We start from the raw sequence: 26521 nt of genomic DNA, 5'->3' as shown, positions 1-26521 counted from the left end.
TATATCAACCGCCAGGGAGGAACGAGATGCCGACTATTGTGTCGGGAGGCGGAGAGTCTCCTTGCCTGGGTGGAAGTTCATCTCACGGCCATTTCAGCATCACACGTAGCAGGAGTAGAGAACGTTCAAGCCGACTTCCTCAGTCGCCACACTCTCGATCCGGGAGAATGGGCTCTCAGCTCTCAGGCGTTTCAGATTATAGTGGAGCGCTGGGGCACTCCAGTTCTCGATCTTTTTGCCACCAGACTCAACTCAAAGGTCCCTCGGTTCTTCAGTTGACGAAGGGATGCAAGAGCGGCAGGGGTAGACGCTCTCTTGCAGCAGTGGCCCTCCGACCTTCTTTATGCGTTTCCTCCTTGGCTGCTAATAGGTCGTCTCCTGCAGAGGATCGAGGAACACAGAGGACTGGTAATTCTGATGGCACCGGACTGGCCTCGGCGTCCTTGGTACGCGGATCTGCAATGTCTGTCGGTGGCGCCTCCTTTTCGACTCCCGGTGCACAAGGCTCTGCTGGTACAAGGGCCAGTTCCACATCCAGATCCTTACGGCTTGGCTCTTGAACGAGCCCGTTTAGCTAAGCGGGGTTTTTCACAACCAGTGATTTCCACCATGCTTCGTTCTCGTCAGCGTTCCACCTCTCTGAACTATATTTGCACTTGGAGAATTTTTGAGGCTTGGTGTATAGAGGCTGACATGCGTCCTTTCTGCGCGTCAGTGGCTCAGATGTTAGATTTTCTACAGCGAGGGTTTGATAAAGGGCTGTCTCTTTCTTCTCTTAAGGTGCAAGCGGCAGCTCTTTCCTGTTTCAGAGGTAGGATTAGGGGTAGGTCTTTCGCTAGTCTGCCCGATGTAGTACGTTTTTTGAAGGGAGTCAGTCTTCTTCGACCTCCGGTCAGATCAGTCTTCCCATCTTGGGATCTTAATCTGGTCCTTTCGACTTTGACAAAACCTCCATTTGAGCCATTGCGTGCATGTTCTTTGAAGGATTTGACGCTTAAGACAGTATTTTTGGTGGCTATTGCATCTGCTAGGAGAGTCTCGGAGTTGCAAGCTTTCTCATGTAGATCTCCATTTCTGCAATTTTCAAAGGAACGAGTGGTTCTTCGGTGCCTTCCTTTTTGTCTAAGGTGCTCTCTTGATTTCATCTGTCCCAGTCAGTGTTTCTGTCGGTTCTAGGATCAGCCTCAGGGACGCAGGAGCAGAGACGGTTACATACTCTGGATGTTAAGAGGGTGCTCAAACGGTATCTCGCAGTTACTGAGGATTTTCGTCGCACGGACCGTCTTTTCCTTCTGTTGGCCGGTCACCGTAAGGGTTTGTCGGCTTCTAAGCCCACGTTATCTAGGTGGATCAAAGAGATGATAGCGTCAGCCTACCTTTTGGCAGGTAAAGCAGTCCCGGACTCTGTTAAAGCTCATTCAACTAGAGGGCAGGCAGTGACCTGGGCCGAGTGTTCCTTGGTTCCGCCAGCGGAGATTTGTAAGGCAGCGACAAGAGGTGGTCTTTGCGTCGCGAGTACTCTCAGCAGGTTTGCTGGGGTCCCTCCCGTAGGACTACTGCTTTGGTACGTCCCATCAGTCCAATCCTGGGCCGATCCGGAGGGATGCTAAGGAAGGAGAAATTAGACCTTACCTGCTAATTTGCTTTCCTTTAATCCCTCCGGACCGGCCCAGGCCCCTCCCGTGTGCTATATTTCTGTCTAGTTGTCTATGTTCCATGGTTTGCAGAGATGTGTTCAGTTCTTTTTTGCAGAGCTGTTTTGTTTGCAAGTTAAACAATAAATAAATAAGTAAAAACAAAAAAAAAACAACAACAACACATTTTCTATTAAGGCCATACCGCTGCTCTGGTAAGGGTATGTGGTGAGCCATTATAGTTTAGGCCATACCGCTGCTCTGGTAAGGGTATGTGGTGAGCCATTATAGTTTGGCCATACTCTTAGCCACTTCATTGGCTTGCAATTTCTGAGCTCCAGGCTCTATCTTGAAGGGATCCTTTTCTGATGATGTTTAATTCTATATGATGTCCTCCTTTCTCTCACAATTAGTTTCTTCATTTCACTTGAACCTGTTTCTCAATCTTTCTTTTTTTAGGAAAGAGAATTATGGGATGGAATTTAAGGTATTTTGATGCTTAGACATCGGAAAGTCCTCATGAAATACTTAGAATAACCAGTGAGTTCTGGAGAACTGATAGACTGTCCTTTTTGAAGGATTTGGGAAAGGAGAAGCAGCCTCTAAAGCATGATTGCTCATAGGCTCAACGAAACAATTTCATCGGCCTACGTTCTTAACAGCATGCAGGTGTCCATGAGCCTGAAAGTGCATTCCACAAGAGGAGTGGCTACATCTTGGGCAGTTTCATGCGGTATCACCAGATATTTGTAAAGCAGCAGTGTGGTCCTCACTTAATATCTTGAGAGCAGGAGTTCAGTTTTCCTCTCAGTTTGAGAATGCTTTGCTATATCTCACAAGCTCCGCACTGGTGAGGATGATAAGGAAGAAAGAATAAAACTACCTGCTAATTTTCTTTCCTTGACTTCCACCAGTCCAGGTCTCTCCCTATGCCTTAGATTTTCTGGAATTGATTTTGTTTACTGCTGTTTTGCTGTTTGTAAAAGAAAAGGGGAAAAAGTGATGATAAGTTTGCATGGTGCCCTTATAGGCCACAGATCTTTTCCATCTCTATCTGCTGGTTGATAGGTACAGTCCACAAGTTCTGGACTGGTCTAGTGGGACTAAAATAAAGAAAATTAGCAGATAAGTTGTGGTTTGTTTTGTTTTTACTTTTTCCATCCTGTCTGAGAGTAGAATCACTTTTCCTTTACAGCGAAGGTTTTGCAAGGAATTTCCAGTGTGATTTATTGAAAACAAAGCACAGACTAATCTTTTGACTACTTTTATGTGTACAGATAAAAAGGCTGAAGATGGACCTTCAGAAGGCAGCCACAATCCCTGTCAGTCAAATCTCTACCATCGCAGGTCAGTGAGAGCTAGGAAACTCAATTTTTGTTTGATATTCAGGAAACTAGCCGTTAAGCCCGTAAAAACGGGCGAGATTTCCAGCTACACTCCTCGCCGCCGTCCCCTGCAGTGACCTGACAGCACCTCTCACCTCCATGTTCCACACAGAGGTGAAAGGCGCTGTCAGGTCAGTGCAGGGGGCCCGATACGGAGGGGGGCTGAAGGTTGGTGCGCTCGATGTTCGTTTCCAGGCTCCAGTGGCAGCGTCCGACAGTCCTACTCCGTTTCCCTGTTCTGCCCTCTGACGTTAAAACGGGCAAGATTTTTTTTTTTTTGCAAAATGTGATAATTCTCACCTCACAGAGACAGATTGTGTGTATGTGTGTAAGTGAGGTGGGGTAACTGGGAGTGTGGGATCGAGTGTGTGTGAGTCAGAATGACAGGGGTGGGGTTGAGCTGCATCAGTGTGTGTGTCTGTGAGACAGACAGTGTGTGTGTGAGAGTGACGGGGGGCGGGAGTGGCAAAGTTGTAGAGATTGTGTGTATGTGTCAGAATGAGAGGGGGGGGGGGGCGGGTGGTGAAGTGGTAGGTGTGGTTTATAAGTGTGCTGTATCAGTGTGACATTGACAGAGGGGTGGCGGGGCTGGCAAACTGGAAGGCTGCATGAGTGTGTGTCACAGAGACAGATCTTGTGTATGTGTGTGAGAGAGGGGGTGGTAACTGGGAGTGTGGGAGCGAGTGTGTGTCAGAATGACAGAAGGGGGTTGCAAAGTCGTAGAGGGGGTGTTCCTTGCCTCTGTCGGAGGGGGGGAGGTTAGCAGACAGAGCTAATGTGTCAGCTTGTGTGTGTGTGAAAGATTGTGTCTGTGAATGACGGGGGGGGGGGGGGGGGGGTGTAGACGAAGGGGTACTCCTCTCTCTCTCTCTCTCTCTCTTTAACTGGTGTCCTCCCCTTGCTGTGCTGGTGAATGATTTTTGTCCTATCGCAATTTCTCTCCAACCCTCCCTCCGCTTTAGTTACACCTCCTTCAGATATGCAGAAAAGAAAAAATAATCTTTCCCCCTTGTTCTGCTGCCCTGTGAATAAAAAATTAACCTGACAGGCTGGAAAAAAAGACCGGTTTTCTCCTTCCCCGAGCTTCTTTTCAGTTTTCGCTGGGGGGGGGGGGGGGGGGCGGTACCACCGTTGTTGTCGGCGTCTCTTGTGGTTGGGTTCTCTGAGGATGAGGGGCGGGTCGGACGTTCTTTCGGCGGTGCTGGCATCGGAGGGGGGGCAGGGTTGCGTCGGCATCGTGTTACTTGTTTTGGGTGTTGCGGCCCTCATGGGGAGGGGGAGGGTACGGCGTCTCGTCTTGTGGGTGTGCCTCCGTGTGAAAGCGCTGATGCCCTGCTCTCATGTCAGTGCCGGGGGGCCCGATACAGAGGGGGGCGGGAGCAGCAGCGGCGACGACGACATCCGGGATGGGTGGGTTGGAGGTTGTGGCGCTGGCGATGTTTTGTTCTTTTAACTTCCCAGGCTCCAGCGGCATGGCAGCATGCCGACTCCGTTTCCCTCTCTGTTCCGCCCTCTGACGTCATCACATCGACGCGAGGGCGGGACAGAGAGGAAGTCTCTACTGCGACATTGTGCAGGTGAGTAGGTCACTTGCCATTTATAGTTGATGGGTACCTTCTCTCACCCCTCCTCCATGCTTTGACTACAGGCTCTCAGCTGAAGGAGATATTTGACAAGATCAATAACATGCTCTCAGGGAAGCAGATACCATGTGCTGGTCGAATGGTCTCTGTAACACAGCATCCACACGGCTTGGACTTTGTGTATTATAAACTGGCAGAAAAATTTGTGGTGAGTGATACTTTTGTGATGGAGGGGAGTTGCTTACCTGTAACTAGTTTTCAGTGGACAGGAAAATAAGCCAGCCACATGTTGGTGGTGATATCACATTATGATGCCAGCTCAAACTTCTCTAAAGCTCAGAAAAAAGTCTGAAAGATTTTCTGAGCATGTTCCGGTTTGTACACTCCTAGAGGTAACTGCCACCTTTGCCATTCTGTTCTGTAGTTAGTGCTTTAACAGCAGGAGAAGATGGGATGGATTTGTGTAGCTGGCTTATCCCTCTGTCCAAAGAACACCTGTAACAACTCTACTTTCTCTGTGGATAAGCAGGGTAAGGCAGCCACACTAGTGACTCCCAAGCTGACAGTACAGACATATACTCCCTTGCACCCAGCCATTAGCTGTGGCAAGTTGAAACATTTCTAAAAGGCGAGTATTGGAAGATGTAGAACTAATTTTGTTTTCCTCAGCGACCCTTCAGACCGGTCAAGACGCTTGGGTTATGCTCGCCTACCAGCAGAGGGAGACTGAGAACACTGAACTCTGAACACTGTATATGTTAACCTGTACAGAACCCCAACCAGTCAGTATTCTCATCATCCAACACTGCTGGGGTTGAGACAGCAACGCAGTCTGGTAATGACAGCGGCAGTTCCGATTTTGGTGGAACTGCCGCCATCTTGGACTTTTTCCATGTTGAAGAACCGGCGCGGCTGTTGCAGGGTTCTCTTTCTCCCGGTCTGGTGTTGATTAACGATAGCCCAGGAGGGATGCAATTCCCACCTGTCTTTATTTGGTCTATATTTCAAGCATGGAAATCTGGGTCCACCCGGCTGGACTCTCCCGGTGGGGGAGCAGGTACCGTGGTCGCAAAGAGACCTCGCCTGGATGGGCAGAGGATCTTGAGACTTTTATATCCAGGAATCTGAGGAGATCTAGTGACCTTGAGGAGGACCTTCCTTTGGATGCAGACCAGGAGAAGGCTTTGTGCCCTGCTGAGGGAGGGACCCCTCAGTAATTAGGATTTTTCATTGGGATATTTTAGTGGAGTTAATTGACCAGGTCTCCTCTGTGCTCAAGTTGAATCCACAGAAACCCCGGTGGGGGATGTATCAGGTAGACTCTTTGGTTAAAGGGATTCGGCGCCCCCCCCCCCCCCCCCAATGATAACACAAGAGTGGTCTTCTCCAGATTCTCCATGTAAGGTGTTTCAGGCCATGGCTAGGCTTTATCCTCTCCCTCAGGAGGCTAGGGATTCCCTAAAGCCTCCTATGGTAGACGCAGTTGTGACTAAAGTCACTAAGGCCACGGCTGTTCCGGTGATGGTAGTTAGGCACTCCGTGACCCCCTAAGATAGGAAATTAGAATTCTTTCTTAAGCATAGTTTTCACTTATCGGCTCTAGCACTGCAGGTATCTGTTTGTGGAGGTCTGGTGGCTCAGGCTTGCTTCCACTGGGCTGAGAAGCTCCTGGATGATCCGGCTGTGGACAGGGCTACCTGGGTGCAGGAGTTGGCTAAGCTAGAGATGGGCTGTTTTTTTTTTTTTTTTAATCTGATGCTTTTTACGATTTGCTGCAAGCGTCAGCAAAAAGTATGGCCCTGGTGATTGGGGCCTGTCGGGCGTTTTGGTTAAGGGGTTGTACCACAGACGCTGCTTCTAAATCCAAATTATGCTTTCTTGGTTTAAGGGCTGTATGCTCTTTGGAGCAGACTGCGTCTTCTAGAGGTTCATCCCAAGGCAGGTGGTTGGGGGATGTCAGCGTGTGGTTGTTTTAGAGATAATCAACGATACAGACCGGGCAGGTCAAGCGGAGCGTCCAAAGGTAATTTTTTCAGCGGACCCAGTCCTTTCGAGGGGGATGCCTTTGGGGGCGTGACGGCTCTGCAGGGGGCTCCGGTTCAGTGCGCGCCTCTCAATGAGGGTGCAGGGGTCCAGCCTTTGGTTCGAGTAGGCGCTCGATTGAGTCAGTTTTACCAGGGTGGACCCAGATCACGTCGGACCAATGGGTACTCGAGGTAGTACACAACGGGTATGCGCTAGAGTTTGACAGTCCTTTCCCTGAATTCTTTCTGGAATCTCCGTGTTGCTCTCGGCTAAAGGCGGGAGCGATTTGGGAAACTTTAAGCCGTTTGATCTTTTTGGGGGCCGTAGTGCCTTTCCCCAAAAAGGAATGGGGGACAGTCTGCTATTCAGTTATTTCTTGGTTCCCAAGAAGGAGGGTTCCTCTCGTCCCATTTTAGACCTCGAGGGTCAATGGAGCTCTGAAGGTTCTGTCTTTTTGGATAGGAACGTTGCAACTCGGTCATTGTAGCGGTTCAAAGAGGGGAGTTACTCACATCCCTATATTTGACGGAAGCCTATTTCAACATTCCCATCAGTGGGGCCCATCCACGTTTTCTTCGGTTTGCTGTCTAGGGAAGCATTTTCAGTTTTGCGATGGTGCCCCGGACCTTCTCCAAGGTTATGGTGGTAGTTGCGGCGGTGCTGCGGAAGCAGGGCATCTTGGTCCATCCTTTTTTTGACTATTGGTTGATTCGAGCCAAGTCAAAGTCGGAGAGCGAAGCGGCAACCACACGAGTGTGTGTTCTCTCGGAATCTCTAGGTTGGGTGGTGAATCCAGCCAAGAGCCATCTGGTACCCATCATAGTCCCTGGAGTATCTAGGGTTGCAGTTTCGACACGTTGAAGGGTCGTGTGTTCCTGCCTCCGACTAGGATTTTCCAAACTGCAGGGTCAAATTCGGCAGCTGTGTTCCAAGAGGCCCCTGCGGCTTGTTCTTATCTTCAGGTTCTGGGCCTGATGGCAGCAATAGAGGTAGTCCTGTGGACTAGAGCGCACAAGTGGCAGTTACAGTTTGCCCTTCTGGATCACAGGTCTCTGCAGACACAAGACTTGGAAGAGAGGCTCCCTCTGACAGGAGCCCCTGCCTCAGCCTTCAGTGGTGGCTTCACATGCTGAATCTGGAGAAGGGCATGCCGTTGGACCCTCCGGAGTGGATAGTTCTGACCATGGATGCCAGTCTGGGGGGCTTATTCCCTTGATCAGGTAGCTCAAGCCGTTGATCAATGGAGGAGGCCCGATGGTCCATCAATTGTTTAGAGATGTGGGCGATCCAACTTGCTCTGCAGTCCTTTCAGTCACTCCTTGTCAGCAAGGCTGTCAGAGTCCTGTCTGACAATGTGACAGCCGCAGAAGTTTATCTGCAGAATCTTTCAGCAGGTCACGTGGCAGGCGTGGACAATATGAGCGCGGATTTTCTGAGCAGACACACACTAGATCCCGGAGAGTGGTCTCTTCACCGTCCGGTTTTCCATCGCCTTGTGTTGGCGTGGGGTCTGCCAGTGATAGATCTCATGGCGACAGCCGACAATGCCCAGGTGCATCGTTATTTCAGTTGATGGAGGGATCCTCGTTCCGAAGGGATTGATGCTTTGGTATTTCCATGGCCTCCTCTGGAGTTGCTTTATGTGTTTTCCCCGTGGCTGCTGGTGGGTCGGGTACTATAGCGAATCGAACGACACTCAGGCCTGGTGATACTAGTGGCTCCAAATTGGCCACGTCGGCCGTGATACAGAGATCTGGTGTGTCTGGCAGAGAAGGGACCGCTTCCTTTAGGGGAGTCAGTACGTTTGTGTCAGGGTCCGATCGTGATGCCTGACCCCTCTCCGTTCTTTCTTATGGCTTGGCTCTTGAGAGGACAGGTTGAGGAGAGAAAAGGTTTTTCTCCCCAAGTCATTGATACTATGCTAACGGTCACGATAACGGTCCACTTCGTTGGCCTATGTACGCGTGTGTCGAATTTTTGAGAATTGGTGTCAGGTTTGGGATTATCTCCCTTTGCGCACCTCTGTGATGTGTTGGAATTTTTGCAGGATGGTTGGACAGGGCCTTGCTCTGCCCTCCTTGAAAGTACAGGTGGTGGCATTTGGCCTGTTCCAGGGGAAAGTTCAAGGGATGTCCTCAGCTTCTTCTCCGGATGTGGTTTCGTTTTCTGTGGGGAGTAAAACTAATTCTTCCACTGTGGCATCCGTTGATCCTTCTGTGGGACTTGAATCTTCTCCTGCAGGTGCTTGTGGGGCCTCCCTTTGAGCCGTTGGAGACGAGCACTTGCAAGGATCTTACCCTGAAGACAGTGTTTCTGGTGGCAGTTGCATCGGCACGGAGGATTTCAGAGCTACAGGCTTTGTCATGTAGAGCTCCTTTCTTGTCTTTTTCCAAGGAGAAGGTTTTGCTAAAGCCAGTGCCGTCTTCTTTTACCAAAGGTAGTTTGATCCTCCTGCAGGGCAGGTTGTCTGGTCTTCTATTCATTCTTTTGTGAAGCATTATAGACATGACGTTCAGGCAAGAGAAAATGCTGGTTTTGAGCAGAGCAGTTTTGACCTGTGTCGTCTTCGGGGGTCTTGCCCTTAGATGTGTACTGCTTTGGTACTTGCCAAGCGTCTTGACCAGTCTGGAGGGTTGCTGAGGAAGGTGAAATTAGGCTTTACCTGCTAATTTCTTTCTTTAGACCCTCCAGACTGGTCAAGAACCCGCCCGTATCAGACTTGTGGGTATTTCTTGGTTGGCTTACCCCTGGGTTTTGCTGTAGCTGATGAGTAATATGTTCTATGGAAATACCGGTCTAGCAGTTGTCAGGTGTGGTTTCTGGTGCTAGACTGGTGTAGCTCTGAGCGCTAGTTGTGTTGGTCTGCAGAAGCACAGTTACTTTTGAGTAGAGTTCCATGTACATGGCTCTGTGAGATTATTTTTTGTTTTGTTCGTTTTTGGGATCTTGCCAGGTATTTGGTGACCTGGATTGGCCACTGCTGGAACAGGATGCTGGGCTTGATGGACCTTTGGTCTTTCCAAGTATGGCAATACTTATGTACTTATTTTTTTCCTTTGTCTTTTCTCTGCTTTGTTATCAGTATACTAGCTGGTTGGGGGTCTGCACAGGTTACATATACAGTGTTCATGAGTACAATGTTCTCAGACTTTCCTCTGCTGGTAGTTGTGGATAACCAAAGCATCTTGACTAGTCTGGAGGTCTAGAGGAAAGAAAATTAGCAGTAAGGCCTAATTTCACCTTTGTCAACATGACAGGTCAAAACAGTAAGCAATGTTATACAGAAGAAATCTTCATGACCTTCAAGAACAGATAAGCTAGTTTCAAACTACAGAGGGGCATAATCGAAGGGGACGCCCAAGTTTTGCTGAGGACATCCTCGCAAAACGTCCCCATGGAGGGGCGGGGAAACCTGTATTATCAAAAACTAGATGGACCGTCCATCTTTTGTTTCGATAATCCGGTTGGGGACACCCAACTCTTGACATTTAGGTCGTCCTTAGAGATATGGTTGTCCCTAGGCTTGGTCGTTTCTGATTTCAGCAATAATGGAAACTAAGGACGCCCATCTCAGAAAATGACCAAGTGCAAGCCCTTTGGTCATGGGAGGAACCAGTATTCGTAGTGCACTGGTCCCCCTGACATGCCAGGACACCAACCGGGCACCCTAGGGGGGCACTGCAGTGGACTTCATAAATTGCTTCCAGGTACATAGCTCCCTCACCTTTTGTTTTTTTAATTACATTTGTACCCCGCACTTTCCCACTCATGGCAGGCTCAATGCGGCTTACCTTGTGTGCTGAGCCCCCCAAAACCCACTACCCACCACTGTACACCACTACCATAGCCCTTACGGGTGAAGGGGGAGCACCTAGATGTTGGTACTGTGGGTTTCTGGTGGATTTTGGAGGGCTCACGTTTACCATCGCAAGTGTAACACGTAGGGGGGGATGGGCCTAGGTCCGCCAGCCTGAAGTGCACTGCACCCACTAAAACTGCTCCAGGGACCTGCATATTGCTGTGATGGACCTGAGTATGACATTAGAGGCTGGCACAAAAGATTTTTAAAGATTCTTTTTGAGGGTGGGAGGGGGTTAGTGACCACTGGGGGAGTAAGGGGAGGTGATCCTCGATTCTCTCCAGTGGTCATCTGGTCAGTGCCTTAGTCGTATGAAAAACAGGACCAGGTAAAGTTGTCCAGTGCTCATCAGGGACGCCCTTTTTTTTCCCCATTATGGGTCGAGGGACTGCCCATGTGTTAGGCACGGCCAAGTCCCCCCGCCTTCACTATGGCCCCGACACGCCCCCGTGGACTTTGTCGTCCCTGCGACGGAAAAGCAGTTGGGAGATGCCCAAAATCAGCTTTCGATTATCCGATTTGGTGCAACCCTATGAGAAGGACGCCCATCTTCTGATTTTGGTGGCGAAAGATGGGCTGTCCTTCTCTTTCTAAAATAAGCCCTGACAGTCAAACCTGTTTAATGTCACACCTCGCATAATGTCACAGCATTATTATCTCTGGTCAGTGCCCATTGTAACTAACAAGACATACTCCGCTATTGTCACTTTGCATAACATCACATATTGGTGACTATCCATGCTGCTGAAACAGCCAGTCATAGTGCTGTGCTTTATCATGACAGATACTAGTTCAGTTGCAGCTTTATGCATACTCCAGTTAGCAGTGATGTGTCAGTCTGCACATTAAAATGGCAGCTAAGGACTTTCGATGACAACATCGGAGAGATGGTGGCTCTAGCCAGAGGCTTTGTGTGCCTTCCCCTAAATTTTGGTGTCAGTAACGCATCCCAGCCCATTTGCAAGTGAATTTGCACCTCATCTTCTTCATTGGCAGATCACGCCGCAAAAATAACAGCGTGATGGCACAATGTCAGCCCAATGAAATAAAGCAGCATTTCTCCTTGCAGCCACATGAGGAGGCTGGTGGATCGTTTGCAGGACCTAATCAATTTGCGCCCCTCTCAGAGGAGGGGTCTTTGCTGCTTTTAGAAGTTCTGTTTCAGTGGTGTCTTATATACGGATAAATGTTTCTACTATTGCTGTTGAGGCAGCCTGGGTATGGTGACATAAAAAGGTCAGTGTATTATATGGAGGAGTTGAAATGAGTGGAGAGTGGATAATGGTAGGCTATCGACAGAAATTTATCAAATGCTATATGTGTATTTGCTAGAATTTTAATTTCTTTTACGGATGGTGGGATTTAATGTTTGCAGAAACAAGGCGAGGAAGAAGTAGCCTCTCACCATGAGGCCGCATTTCCGATTGCTGTGATAGCTTCTGGAATCTGGGAGCTGCATCCCAGGGTAGGAGAACTCATCTTGGCTCATCTGTACAAGAAATGCCCCTACTCGGTACCCTTCTATCCTGCATATAAAGAAGGAATGCCAACGCACGAGCATCAGAGGTAGTACCAGTGATTAGAGTTACAACCCTCATTCCTCTTTGGACAGTCTAGAAACTCAAGCCTAGGTCTCCTCATCACTCTATTAGGACATATTTCCATATCATCAAGCTGATCAATCCATAGACTGGTGGGTTGTGTCCATCTACCAGCAGGTGGAGATAGAGAGCAAACTTTTGCCTCCCTATATGTGGTCATGTGCTGCCGGAAACTCCCCAGTATGTTCTATATCTCAGCAGGTGGTGGTCACACACAGCAGCAGCTCTGGCTAGGCCTCCAGCCTAATCCTTAGGTTTTGTTGAGGCCTGGGGTTGAGGGCTCTTTTGAGCAAGTGCAAACCTGGTGGTGCCAGGTCCCTCCTTTTCTCCCCCTCCCGCTGGCTCCGTTTAAAAAAAAAAAAAAAAAAAATTTTTAAACGTCTTTAAAGGCGTTAATTCGACGTTTCTTTAAACGTTCTTGCAGCTACTCACTGGGACACCAGTTCGTTACAGCTCGGAGCGGCAAGCAGGTAATTTTACCTTTTATAGCGGGCAGGGGTTCCCCAGATTCTTTCTCCCGCTGGCATATGGCGTAGGAGGGCGAGGGCGCAAAGGGTCGAATCCCCGGATCGCTGGAGCGGCTTCTAGAGGGGATGCGGGGGTTTTACAACCTGATTCGCCCTTGATGGGTGACAGTTTAGTGACCGATGAATGTCCCGGTCGTTCCTCCGGCGTGGCGGTTTTTTCCCGCCATAAACGCCCATCCCCCGCTCCTCGCCTCTGCCATCTTGGCCGGCCACGCGGCTCGGACGGCTTCTTCGTGGGCCGCCCTTGAGGTTGGAGACATTAATGCCATGAACGCCCTTAATTTGGGCGACGGCACAAGCGGCTAAAGTTAAGCGCCGTTCTTCCCGCGCGGCTCCTTCGCGGAGTTTCGCGCCGTACGCCATTTTGGGATGCGCAGCATGTCTCTCCCCCGCTATTGCGAGCGCCGGTTGAGAGTGCGTCTAGGGCTGTTGCCCAGGCTGCGGAAGTGCACAGTCTGGGGGGTTTCTCCCCCGAGTTTGTTTTGCTGCTGCATCAGGCTTTCCTCATGCAAAACGCTGCCCCTGCTCCCTCTTCTGATAAAGAGGTTGAGGTTCCCAGAGGTAAACGCCCTCGGGTTGATTTCCAGGCCTTGGAGGACTTTGTCTCCTCCGATGTAGATGAGGGCAGCGTGTCTGAGGTCTCCCAACGGTCCTTGCGGATTCCTTGGAGGAGATAGATCCCCGCTCGGATGGAGCGGATGACCCCTCTGCAGCGCGGCTTTTTAGCCCAGAGGATTTGCCCAACCTGTTTTTACAGGCCATGGACACTTTGAAGATTTCCTCTCCGGAGGACGTCTCTCCCTCAGCCCCTGTTGGCTCTGCCATTATGCTGGGGACGAAGCGCCCGCCTAGATCCTTCCACGGGCATGATGCCATGCACACCTTAATTGCGGCTCAATGGGATGTCCCGGAAACGAGCCTTAAAGTGGCTAGGGCTATGTCCCGCCTCTATCCTTTGGCTGTGAGTGAACGTGAGGCCTATCTGTGGCCTACCGTGGATTCTTTAATCACTGCGGTGACTAAGAAAACGGCGTTGCCGGTGGAAGGTGGCACGGCCCTAAAGGACGCCCAAGACAGAAGATTGGAGGCGGCCTTAAGGTCGTCCTTTGAGGCAGCTGCTTTAAGTTTGCAGGCCTCAGTTTGCGGCTCCTATGTGGCCAGGGCGTGCCTGACTATGGTGCAGCGGGCTTCCCCCTCGGATCTTTCCTTGAGGGCTGATTGGCCGGCCCTGGAATCGGGCTTAGCCTATTTGGCAGACTTGCTGTATGATGTCTTGAGAGCCTCAGCTAAAGGCATGGCTCAGACAGTCTCTGCGCGGCGGTGGCTTTGGCTGAAACATTGGTCTGCTGACCACGCCTCTAAATCCCGCCTGGCTAGATTGCCTTTTAAAGGCAAGCTGCTCTTTGGGGTCGAGCTGGACAAAATCGTGACCGATCTCGGCACGTCTAAGGGCAAGAAATTACCAGAGGTCAGGGCTCGGGCTAGTACTCGTCCCGGTACCTCCAGAGGACGGTTGCTGGAAGCCCGTCGGTACCGCCCGGGCAAGTCGGGTTCCTCTGCCCCCTCTTCCTTCAAGAGGAATTTCTCCCCCAAGCAGCATTCCTTTCGCAGAGACCGCCGTCCCGGAGGTGCTCCCTCCGGTCCTCCCCCAGGGTCTCGTACCCAATGACGGGGCCTTGGTCCACGCCCCAGTGCAGATTGGAGGACGGCTGTCCTCGTTTCTGGGCGAGTGGACCACTATAACTTCAGACGCGTGGGTGCTGGAAGTCATCAGAGACGGCTACAAGCTAGAGTTCTGCCAACCCTTAAGAGACGGGTTTGTACTCTCTCCCTGCAAGTCTCCGGTCAAGCTGTGGCAGTGCAGCAGACCTTGGACAACCTGATCCGCCTGGGTGCGGTCGTTCCGGTGCCAAAAAATCAGATTGGCAAGGGACGTTACTCCATTTACTTTGTGGTTCCAAAGAAAGGAGGTTCTGTCCGGCCTATCCTCGACCTCAAAGGGGTCAATCGGGCCTGGAAAGTGAGGCACTTTCGCATGGAGACTCTCCGCTCTGTTATAGCGGCAGTGAAGGCAGGAGAGTTCTTGGCTTCCTTGGACATCAAGGAAGCGTACCTGCATATTCCCATCTGGCCTCCTCTCCAACGCTTTCTGCGTTTTACAGTCCTGAGACGACACTTCCAGTTCAGAGCCCTCCCTTTCGGGTTGGCTACTGCTCCGCGGACCTTTTCCAAAGTAATGGGGGTCATAGCGGCCTTCCTGCTAAAGGAAGGAGTACAAGTCCATCCTTATCTGGACGACTGGTTGATCCGAGCCCCCTCTTATGCAGAGTGCGGCAAAGCTATGGACCGGGTAGTTGCTCTTGTGAGCTCCCTGGGATGGATCATCAACTGGAAGAAGAGCCAGCTGCGCCCGACTCAGTCCCTGGAGTATCTGGGAGTTCGATTCGACACCCAAGTGGGCAGAGTGTTCCTGCCAGACAATCGGATTGTCAAGCTTCAGGCTCAGGTGGACTAGTTCCTAGTAGCCTCTCCTATTCGGGCTTGGGACTACGTGCAGCTGTTGGGCTCTATGACGGCCACGATGGAAGTAGTGCCCTGGGCCAGGGCTCATATGAGACCACTACAGCTATCTCTGCTGCTGCGCTGGACTCCGATGTCGGAGGATTATGCTGTGCGCCTTCCCGTGGACCCAGCAGTGCGCAAGGCGCTGAGCTGGTGGACGCAGACAGACAAGTTGTCTGCAGGATTGCCTCTGGTGACCCCGGAGTGGATTGTCGTCACGACAGACGCCTCTTTGATGGGCTGGGGAGCCCACTGCTTGGGAAGGACAGCGCAGGGGCTCTAGTCTCCTGCAGAGGCAAGTGGTCTATCAACCTCCTGGAACTCAGAGCCATTCGGTTGGTGTTATTGGAGTTCATCCCGGTACTGGTGTTGTAGCCTGTACGGGTCCTGTCGGACAATGCCACGGCTGTGGCCTATATCAACCGCCAGGGAGGTACCAAGAGCGCCCCTCTAGCCAAGGAGGCTATGAGTCTTTGCCAGTGGGCGGAAGCGAACCTGGAGCAGCTTTCAGCGGCCCACATTGCCGGAGTCATGAATGTCAAGGCGGACTTTCTCAGTCGCCATACCTTGGAGCCCGGAGAGTGGCAACTATCTGCTCAGGCGTTCTTGGACATCACGAAGCGCTGGGGCCAGCCGAGCCTAGATCTGATGGCGTCATCGGCCAATTGCCAAGTGCCGCGCTTTTTCAGCAGAGGACGGGACCCTCGATCCCTGGGAGTAGATGCTCTTCTCCAACAGTGGCCGACACAAGAGCTCCTCTATGTGTTCCCGCCCTGGCCCATGTTGGGCAGGGTGCTAGACCGGGTGGCAAAGCATCCCGGCAGGGTAATCCTGGTGGGTCCGGATTGGCCCAGACGTCCCTGGTATGCGGACTTGATCAGGCTCTCAGTCGACGATCCTCTGCGGCTGTCAGTGGAGCAGGGCCGGTTACATCAGGGTCCCGTGGTGATGGAGGATCCCTCTCCCTTTGGTCTTACGGCCTGGCTATTGAACGGAAGCGTCTGAGGAAGAAGGGCTTCTCAGACAGGGTCATCGCCACTATGCTGAGAGCGAGGAAACGCTCTACTTCTACTGCTTACACCAGGGTTTGGCGTATCTTTGCAGCATGGTGTGAAGCAGGCTCACTTTCTCCCTTCACTGCTCCAATTTCTTCAGTGTTGGCGTTCCTGCAAGAAGGTCTGGAGAAAGGCCTGTCGCTCAGTTCCCTTAAAGTCCAGGTAGCGGCTCTGGCTTGCTTCAGGGGCCGCCTGAAGGGTGCTTCCCTGGCTTCGCAGCCAGATGTGGTGCGCTTTCTCAAGGGAGTTAATCACCTGCGCCCTCCTCTGCACTCAGTGGTGCCTGCGTGGAATCTCAACCTGGTGCTAAGAGCATTGCAGAAGCCGCCTTTTGAACCCTTGTCGAGGGCATCTCTGAAAGACCTGACGTTGAAAGCAGTCTTTTTGGTGGCTATCACTTCAGCCAGAAGAGTTTCCGAGCTCCAGGCGCTCTCATGTCGAGAGCCTTTTCTGCAGTTCACTGAGGCAGGAGTGACTATTCGCACAGTGCCTTCCTTCCTGCCCAAGATTGTTTCTCGCTTCCATGTGAATCAGCAGCTCTGTCTCCCTTCCTTTCGTAGGGAGGACTACCCAGAGGAGTACTCTGCTCTTAAATATCTGGATGTGAGACGAGTCATCTTCAGATACTTGGAAGTGACCAATGATTTCCGGAAATCGGATCATCTGTTTGTCCTGTTTGCAGGTCCTCGTAAGGGTCTGCAGGCTGCTAAGCCTACAGTGGCAAGATGGGTCAAGGAAGCCATTGCAGCGGCTTATGTGGCCGCGGGGAAGGTGCCGCCTATCCAGCTGAAGGCTCACTCCACGAGAGCTCAGGCGGCCTCGATGGCAGAGGCCGGATCCGTCTCCTTGGAAGAGATATGCAAGGCGGCAACTTGGGCTTCGGCTCATACATTCTCCAAGCATTACCGTTTGACTGTGGCTGCACGGGCGGAGGCCCGGTTTGGAGCTTCAGTGTTGAGGTCAGGGATTTCAATGTCCCGCCCTGGGTGAGTACTGCTTCGGTACATCCCACCAGTCTATGGATTGATCAGCTTGATGATATGGAAGGTAAAATTATGTATAATCATACCTGATAATTTTCTTTCCATTAATCATAGCTGATCAATCCATAGCCCCTCCCAGATATCTGTTCTGTTTTTATTCTGGTTGCATTTCAGGTTCAAGTTTAGTCTTCAGTTATTTCAGAAAGACTTCGTGTTCAAGTTCTTTCACTTGGATTCTTCAAGAGTTGAGACGAGTTTGTGTTACAGTGAGCTGCTGCATTCCTCTCCCCTCCGTTTTACGGGGCTGGATTGAGACATAAATTCTGCCGGCACTCCCTCCCGCTTCGTGCGGCTGTAGGGCAGCTTTGTACCCCTCCCGCTTCGGCGGTGTTAGGGTCAGTCAGCTCCTCCCGCGGTTGCGGTTGCAGGATAAGCCAGATCCCCCCGCATCGGCGGGTGTGGTGTCCCTCCCCCGCTCTGCGGGGATGAGCTGGACGGATTCCCCTCCCCCACTTGTGTGGGGATGAGCTGGGTTAATTCCCCTCCCCCGTTTCGGCGGTGGTGAGCTGGGCAGAGTGTCCCTTCGTGGGTGTAATTCTCTAAGTGCTGAGTCCTGCGGATGGAGCTTTGATATCGACATACTGAGGAGTTTCCGGCAGCACATGACCACATATAGGGAGGCAAAAGTTTGCTCTCTATCTCCACCTGCTGGTAGATGGACACAACCCACCAGTCTATGGATTGATCAGCTATGATTAATGGAAAGAAAATTATCAGGTATGATTATACATAATTTTACCATAGCAGGTATCACATGCATGTCTTTAGTTAATATTTTTAGAGAAAATATGTAAAATGTTATATTTTAAAAGATGTGTTGTTTTGAAGAAGAATTTCAAGTGCATGTAATTTTGGTGTCAAAGAATTTGTTCTCAGCGCAGGACTAGCAAGAACATTTCCATACTCTGCACTTCCAAGTATATAGTCTTGCAAAGGAAATTTATTGTAAAGATCTTCCAGGCTTTGTAAGTCCATAAAGCTTCTTGTATCATATAGTTGGGCTACACAAATGGTGCCACTAGGTGACTCCCAACTCACACATAGGAAATGCAGTCCTTGTTCTTGTCACTTTCAATTCACATCTTGTTGCTATTATCTTGTGATTCAGAGCACTTGGGTATCAAGTGGAGGACAGCAAGGTGGAGCAGCAGGATAACTTTCTGAAGCGGATGTCTGGAATGATCCGTCTTTATGCTGCTATCATTCAGCTGCAGTGGCCATATGGAACAAAACAAGGGGTATGTTCACATGTAGGAAGCAGCGTAATCAGCCCTGCAATTTTGGGGGTGCCCAGGGGTAGACTGGAGGGGGAGGAAATGCATTCCTCTCCCCCTGCCCCCCTTCCTAACATGCGCGTGCTAACCATACCTTTGCTGGCAGGGCCCTGCAAGCCAAATAAATACAATGCTGCCACTCCCCTCCTCAGACTGCTTCCTTCCTGCTCTAAGCATGTGCTTCGGCATCCCCACCAGCAAAGTAAAGAGGTGCTACAGTTGTGGAGGGGGCCTGAGCCCATAATGGGGTGCACAGGTGCTCCTCCCCAGACTGGTGGCTATGCCACTGATAGGAGAGACTGTGACTACTAAATATTGGCAGTTTTTCAACTTGCTAACAAAGTGCACCCCAAGGGATCAGTACAGGTGTCATTAGTATGGGTTGTGAAGTTGTGATATCTGTTTCTGTGGGTCAGATATCCTCTTATCCTATTCTGTCATTTACTCCAGGAATGATGTGAATGCTCTTCTTTAGATCTCTATAACTGTTTGAAAAACATTACTATAGGTGCAGTGAATAAGAGATCAGAGGTTATCATGAAATACTAGATAATCTAAGGTCTAATATCTGTCTTGGGGCTTTCTGGGGTTTGCATCAGGGAAAGGTATATATTATTTAAAATAACCTTAGATGCCTACAGAGTGTATGTTTGTTTATGTAAAGGAAAAGACTGAAATATTATGTTATGATTGGGGTCTGAACCCCTCTCAAACTTACCTCTTTCCTGGGAGTCAGCTTCTTAGCTGGCTTCTGTTTCTTTCTCTGTCCTTTCTGAGCTGGCTCTGTCTCTCTGTGCTGGCAGCTTCCAGCAGCAGGGCTCTAATTGTTTCACTATACTGCACCTGTGTGTGTGTTGCCTGAGTTGCTCTAACTCTCTTTGGGTGTACTGGCTTCAAGTGTTTCACGGTTTTGCATTGGTGTGGGTTGGGCCTCTCTGGGTCAGTGTGCTTTTGCCTAGGTCTAGGGAGTGTGACATCATCAGGGAGGGCCTTGATAAGGAAGTGGCGTTGTTTCCTTCAGGGCCTTTGCAACAGTGGTATTTGCTTTAGGTAGGGTGGTGCACTGTGCACTTCTGACTTTGTGTCTAGTTTCCCTGCTTGCTTTTGCTAAGGGCCAGGTTAGTGTTAGTGCAGTGTGCACTGGTGACTGTGTGTTTAGCTTTCCTGCTTTTCCCTTATGGTTCCCCTGCTTTTCCCTCTTGGTTTTGCAAGCATTGCTGTGTGTAGGGCTTTGGAAGCTCTGTTGTTGATAGAAATACTCAGGGCCGCCGAGAGGGGGGGACAGGGGGGACAAAAGTCCCCGGGCCCGGGCCTCCAGGGGGGCCCGGCGCCGAGTCCGTGGGTGGTCGCCCCTCCGTCCCTCCCTCCCTCCGAATTGCAAAAGCGATCTTCTTCTTACTTCTTCGGCGGGGGTTACGACGAGAGCAGCACGCAGACGCAGTGAAAAGCGTGCAGGCTCCCGCTTCAGCCTTCCCTCGTTGTCTGTCTCTCAGCTCTGGCCCCGCCTGTGAGGGCGGGACCACAGACAACGAGGGAAGGCTGAAGCGGGAGCCTGCACGCTTTTCCCTGCGTTCTCTTCTGCATGCTGCTCTCGCCAACCCCCAACGAAGTAAGAACAAGATCGCTTTTGCAATTCGGAGGGAGGGACGGAGGGGGGCCTTGGAATTCAGTCGGATGGACGGAAGGAGAGGGGGGCCTTGGATCTGGGAGGGAGGGAGGGAGTTTAGTAGCGCTATAGAAATGATAAGCAGTAGTAGAAGGGCCTTGGATCTTGGAGGAGGGGGGAGGCCTTGGATCTCGGAGGGGGGGCAGGCCTTGGATCTCAGAGGGGGGAGAAAGAAGAGATTGCTGGACAGAGGCAGGGCAGGGGGGAGAGAGAAGAGATGCTGGACAGAGGGCAGGAGAGAGAGAAGAGATTGCTGGACAAGAGGGCAGGGCAGGGGGGAGAGAGAAGAGATTGCTGGACAAGAGGGCAGGGGGAGAGAGAAGAGATTGCTGGACAAGAGGGCAGGGCAGGGGGGAGAGAGAAGAGATTGCTGGACAAGAGGGCAGGGGGGAGAGAGAAGAGATTGCTGGACAAGAGGGCAGGGGGAGAGAGAAGAGATTGCTGGACAAGAGGGCAGGGGGAGAGAGAGAAGAGATTGCTGGACAGAGGGCAGGGCAGGGGGGAGAGAGAAGAGATTGCTGGACAAGAGGGCAGGGGGAGAGAGAAGAGATTGCTGGACAAGAGGGCAGGGGGGAGAGAGAAGAGATTGCTGGACAAGAGGGCATTGGGGAGAGAGAAGAGATTGCTGGACAAGAGGGCATTGGGGAGAGAGAAGAGATTGCTGGACAAAAGGGCAGGGGGGAGAGAGAAGAGATTGCTGGGCAGGGCAGAGGGGAGAGAAGAACTGCTGAACATGGATGGATGATTGGAGGGGGCAGGGGAGAGAGGAAATTTACTGGATATGGTTGGATGGAGGAGAGGCCAGGAGAGAATGAGGAGTTGCTGGACATGGATAGATGGAGGGGAGGGAAGTCAGGAAGGAGATGCACATGGATGGAGGGAAGGGAAGAGAGAAGAAAAGCTGAACATGGATGGATGGAGTGGAGGGCAGGGAAGAGAGAAGAAATGATGGACAAGGATGAAGGGAAGGAAAGACAAAGGAAGGAGATGCACACGGATGGAGGGAAAAGGAAGAGAGGAGAAATGCTGGATATGGATGGAGGGGAGGGAAGACAGGAAATACATGCACATGGATGGAGGGGAGGAGAGTGAGGAGAAATGCTCAATTTAAGGGCTGGATCGGAACACTTTCAGGACAGATGCCGAAACTTGAGGAAGGATAGGGACAGGGCTACAGATGGTAGACAGGACGCATAAGGACACAGGAAGATGGTGAGAGAAAAAATATCAAATGGAAAGAAGACACTGCATAAAACAGAAGTTGGGACCAAAGCGAATAGAAAAACTATGATCAGACAACAAAGGTAGAAAAAGTATTTATTCAGAATTTATTAATTGGAATATGTCAGCTTTTGGAAATGTGTATCTGTGATATTTTTCATGCAGGTTTCAATTTTTCTAGTATTGCTGCATGCTGAGACTGACTTCTTGAGGTAACTTTCTAGTTCAGTATTTGCCTTCATATTTTTTTATTTCTAGTTCCTTATGTCATATCTGTTGCCATGTGTTTTTCATGTGTGATCAAGGTACAGTATTCTGCTAGTGTGTAGTATTTGCAGCCCTTTTTGTTTTTTTTTTTATTAGGTTGTGTACTGGTGTTTTAGAGCCCGGTGTAATTATAGTGCTGCCTTTCCACGCATAAGGTTGTAGTTCGTCCTGTCCTTGGAATTAGTGCTGTTATGGTTTGGTAAGGTTATGAGTGGGTTTTTGCACAAGTTTGTGTATAGTGTTTTGCAGTGGAGAGATTGTGTTTTGGCTTTACTGAGGTGGCACCAAAACATCAGAAAAGGTGTAGAGCCTAAATCATGACACACTACCTCTTGAAGGATCTACATATAGTGCAAGGGCCCGGCAGTGGGGGTGGGGGGGGGGGGGGGGCCCAGGGGCGGCCTTGTCCCGGGCCCGGCCCAGTCTCTCGGCGGCCCTGGAAATACTTCAGGGTTTGGTGTTGTTAGGAACACTGCAGAGTTTGCTGTTAGAAGTACTTCTGGGTTTGTGCTATTAGGAGCATTGCAGTCTTTGCTGTTGGTGTTTGGTGATTTAGAATCACTTTTGGCTTATGTGTTAGCTTCCCTGCTTTTCCTTGTGCCTCCCCTGTCTTCCCTTTTAGTGCTAGGAGCTCTTCTGGTTGCTTGCCAGAGTAGTGCTTAGGAAGCACCTTGTTAGTTGTATCTAGCTTGCTAGAGCAGTGCTTAGGTAGCTGGTTAGTTTTGTGTTTAGCTTATTAGTGTAAAGCTCTGCTTGTAGCTTGGTGCTTAGTAGCACCTGTGTTAGCTTTGTGTTTAGTTCCCTGCTCTGTTAGTTTAGGGCTTAGGAAGTCCCTTTCTTGAGCAGGGATTAGGAGCTCCTGTTTTAGTATAGGGCTTAGGAAGTCCTTTTGTCAGTTTACTGTTAGGAACACTCCTGCTGGTTTAGGGCTTGGGAGCACGTAGATCAGTTTAGGGTTAGGAGCACTTCTGTTTCCAGTCCTATGTCACCCGGTATCCAGTAAGTCCTGTCGGCTACTCGAACCCAGAAGTTCAACTCCTGGGGGGTTTAGTAGCTAAGCACAGGTGAAGCTGTGCGGACCAGTCCGGTGTGTGTTCCAGTCTGGTGTGCTCCAGTCCAGTGTGTTCCGGTCCGGTGTGTGTTCCAGTCCTGTGTCCTCCAGTCCGGGGGATTCCAGTCCATGTGTTCCGGTTCGCTGGGCAGTGCCTGCAGTCCCTGCCGGTGTGCTTACCCAGTGTTGGTTGGTGGGTTTTGCCTGCTGCTGTCGCTCCTCGGCAGCAGCCCAAGGGCTCATGTTTGCTCCAGAGCCCGGCCCCGCGGGCTCTGAACCTGAGAACCAGACAGATTGCAAAGGCCATGAGCCCGGCAAGAACCCCCGCCCAGCTGACCCAGCTGGGGTCCAGCTCCGTCATTGTTCTTGATCCTTCTATGACTCTTCGTCAGTATCGTGGGAAACTTTTGTCTCATCCTGTTTTGAAGAAGACCCCTGAAGCGGCAGCTGAGAGAAAACGTGTCCGGTGGCTTGGAATCGCTGAAAACCCAGTTTCAGATATGGACCCTTTTATCACGCTCGCTGAGTATCGCCGCAGCCTTGTCTTGAATCCAGCTTTGTGGGATACTCCTGAAGCGGTCGCTGAGAGGAGACGTCTGGGGAATTCTACGCTATGGGCTCAGCTGGAGTCCAGTCCAGTCCCAGCAGCGCGCCCAGCCAAACCTCTGAATCCAGTTCAAGCAGCGCGCCCAGACAAGCCTCTGAATCCAGTCCGAGCAGCACGTCCAGCGAAGCTTCAGAGTCCGGTCCGAGGGACGCTTCTGACCGAGCCTCCGATGCCAGTTCAAGTGGCGCTTCCACTCAAGCTTCAGAGTGCAGTCCGTGGGACGCTGCTGGCCGAGCCTCCGATTCCAGTCCGAGAGGGGCTTCTCACCGAGCCTCCGGTGCCAGTCCAGCCTCCACGCAAGCCTCGGAGTCCAGTTCAAGTGGCGCTTCAAACCAAGCCTCCTAGTACAAGTTTGGATCCCAGTTCCAACCCCATTTTTGATCTGGATCCGTTTCTGACACTCCAGGATTACCGGGTTGCACTTTTGTCTGATCCAGCCTTGAAGAATACTCCTGAAGCTGCAGCAGAGAGAAGGCGTGTCTCCTGGCTTGGGTTCGAAGAAAACCCAGTTTCTGCTATTGATCCCTCTACGAAGCTGTTCTTTTACCGCTTCCAACTCCTCTCGGAGCCAACCCTGCGGGATACTCCTGAAGCCCAAGCTGAAAGAAGGTGGCTTCCTGATTTTTCCCGACAAACTTCTGAGTCCAGCCTGAAGGGCTTTGTCTGCCAAGCTTCTGAGTCCACACTGAGTTCCAGCCGAGATGCTGAGTCTGGAGCGAGTTGCAGTTCCAGTCAAGACGCTGAGTCTGGATCGAGTTGTAGTTCCAGTCAAGATGCTGAGTATGGATCGAGTTGCAGTCCCAGCCAGGATGCTGAGTCTACACCGAGTGATGAGTCCATGATGAATGCTGAGTCTGGATCGAGTTGTAATTCCAGTCAAGATGCTGAGTCTGGATCGAGTTGCAGCATTGGCAGTCAAGATGCTGAGTCTGGATTGAGTTGCGGTTCCAGTCAAGATGCTGAGTCTGGATCGAGTTGCAGTTCCAGTCAAGATGCTGAGTCTGGATCGAGTTGTAGTTCCAGTCAAGATGCTGAGGCTGGATCGAGTTGTAGTTCCAGTCAAGATGCTGAGTCTGAATCGAGTTGCAGTCCCAGGCAAGATGCTGAGTCCGGGCCAAGTTGCACCTCCGGTCAAGATGTTGAGTCCGGTGAGAGTTGGCGTTCCAGTCCCAGGCAAGATGCTGAGTCTGGCTCAAGTTGCAGTCCCGGCCAAGATGCTGAGTCCGAGTCAAGTTGCAGTCCCGGCCAAGATGCTGAGGCCGGGTCAAGTTGGAGTTCCAGTCCCAGGCAAGATGCTGAGTCCGGGTCAAGTTGGAGTTCCAGTTCCAGGCAAGATGCTGAGTCTGGAGTGAGTTGCAGCATTGGCAGTCAAGATGCTGAGTCTGGATCGAGTTGTAGTTCCAGTCAAGATGCTGAGTCCGGGTCAAGTTGCAGTTCCGGCCAAAATGCTGAGTCCGGGTCAAGTTGGAGTTCCAGTTCCAGGCAAGATGCTGAGTCTGGAGTGAGTTGCAGCATTGGCAGTCAAGATGCTGAGTCTGGATCGAGTTGTAGTTCCAGTCAAGATGCTGAGTCTGGAGTGATTTGCAGCATTGGCAGTCAAGATGCTGAGTCTGGATCAAGTTGCAGTCCCGGCCAAGATGCTGAGTCCGGGTCAAGTTGGAGTTCCAGTTCCAGGCAAGATGCTGAGTCCGGGTCAAGTTGCAACTCCGGTCAAGATGTTGAGTCCGGTGAGAGTTGGAGTTCCAGGTCCAGGCAAGATGCTGAGTCTGGGTCAAGTTGCAGTCCCGGCCAAGATGCCGAGTCCAGGCCAAGTTGGCGTTCCAGTCCCAGGCAAGATGCTGAGTCTGGCTCAAGTTGCAGTCCCGGCCAAGATGCTGAGTCCGAGTCAAGTTGCAGTCCCGGCCAAGATGCTGAGGCCGGGTCAAGTTGGAGTTCCAGTCCCAGGCAAGATGCTGAGTCCGGGTCAAGTTGCAGTTCCGGCCAAGATGCTGAGTCCGGGTCAAGTTGGAGTTCCAGTTTCAGGCAAGATGCTGAGTCTGGAGTGAGTTGCAGCATTGGCAGTCAAGATGCTGAGTCTGGATCGAGTTGTAGTTCCAGTCAAGATGCTGAGTCTGGAGTGATTTGCAGCATTGGCAGTCAAGATGCTGAGTCTGGATCAAGTTGCAGTCCCGGCCAAGATGCCGAGTCCGGGCCAAGTTGGAGTTCCGGTTCCAGGCAAGATGCTGAGTCCGGGTCAAGTTGCAGTCCCAGCCAAGATGCTGAGTCTGGGTCAAGTTGGAGTTCCAGTCCCAGGCAAGATGCTGAGTCCGGGTCAAGTTGGCGTTCCGGTCCCAGGCAAGATGCTGAGTCTGGGTCCAAGTTGCAGTCCCCGGTCAAGAGGCTGAGTCCGGGTCAAGTTGCAGTTCCGGCCAAGATGCTGAGTCCGGAGCGAGTTCCCAGTGCCAGCCGAGATGCTGGAGTCTATGCTGAGTACCAAGTCCAGCCAAGATGCTGAATCCGAGTGAGTGGCAGTTTCCGGCCAAGATGCTGAGGCCGGACCAGGTTGCAGTCTCAGGCAAGATGCTGAGTCTACTCCGAGTTCCCATTTCAGCCAAGATGTGAACCTCCTTCTGAGTTCCAGCTCCAGCCAAGGGGCAAGGTCTAGTCTGAAGTCCAGTTCGAGTTCCTGTCTGGCCTTCAGATTCCAGGATGGGTGTGGGCTCTAGCCCAGTTCTGGCTGCTACAGTGGAGTGCCAGGAAGTCAAGGAAGTTGTGGACTCCTTCAGGAGATGGTTTCCTGTTAATAGAACACCACTTGTTTGCATCCAAGACTCTGATCCTGCTACCAGCCGTTCTAAAGAGCCTCGTGGCGGCCAAATCCATTCTGGTTTCCTAGTTCCAGATGTACTTGTCACGTCCTGCCCAGCCGCCCAGATTTATGTTGTGAAACCCATTGGGAGATTTCATCACAGCTACCCATGGAGACCTAAATTGTCTTTTGAGACCTGGGGCTCCCGTGGGGACACGGGAGCCTTGAGGGGGAGGTGCTGTTCTGATTGGGGTCTGAACCCCTCTCAAACTTACCTCTTTCCTGGGAGTCAGCTTCTTAGCTGGCTTCTGTTTCTTTCTCTGTCCTTTCTGAGCTGGCTCTGTCTCTCTGTGCTGGCAGCTTCCAGCAGCAG

The 26521-nt window shown here is 51.3% G+C and overlaps 1 protein-coding gene across 1 annotated transcript in view; it reads left to right on the top strand.

Annotated features, from left to right (window-relative positions):
• Window positions 1-26521, top strand: part of GLE1 (GLE1 RNA export mediator) — a 132793-nt gene that overhangs the window by 72657 nt on the left and 33615 nt on the right. Inside the window, exons 9-12 of the mRNA XM_030207920.1 lie at window positions 2912-2981; window positions 4668-4810; window positions 11862-12052; window positions 18383-18512. Of these exons, the coding sequence (XP_030063780.1) occupies window positions 2912-2981; window positions 4668-4810; window positions 11862-12052; window positions 18383-18512 (534 nt within the window). The remainder of the gene's footprint in view (window positions 1-2911; window positions 2982-4667; window positions 4811-11861; window positions 12053-18382; window positions 18513-26521) is intronic.

This window comes from Microcaecilia unicolor, chromosome 6 (genome assembly GCF_901765095.1).
Source record: "Microcaecilia unicolor chromosome 6, aMicUni1.1, whole genome shotgun sequence".
In the NCBI taxonomy this organism is placed as follows: domain Eukaryota; kingdom Metazoa; phylum Chordata; class Amphibia; order Gymnophiona; family Siphonopidae; genus Microcaecilia; species Microcaecilia unicolor.
Note: the sequence above shows the minus strand (reverse complement) of the source record. Positions and strands in the feature narration are given on the sequence as shown.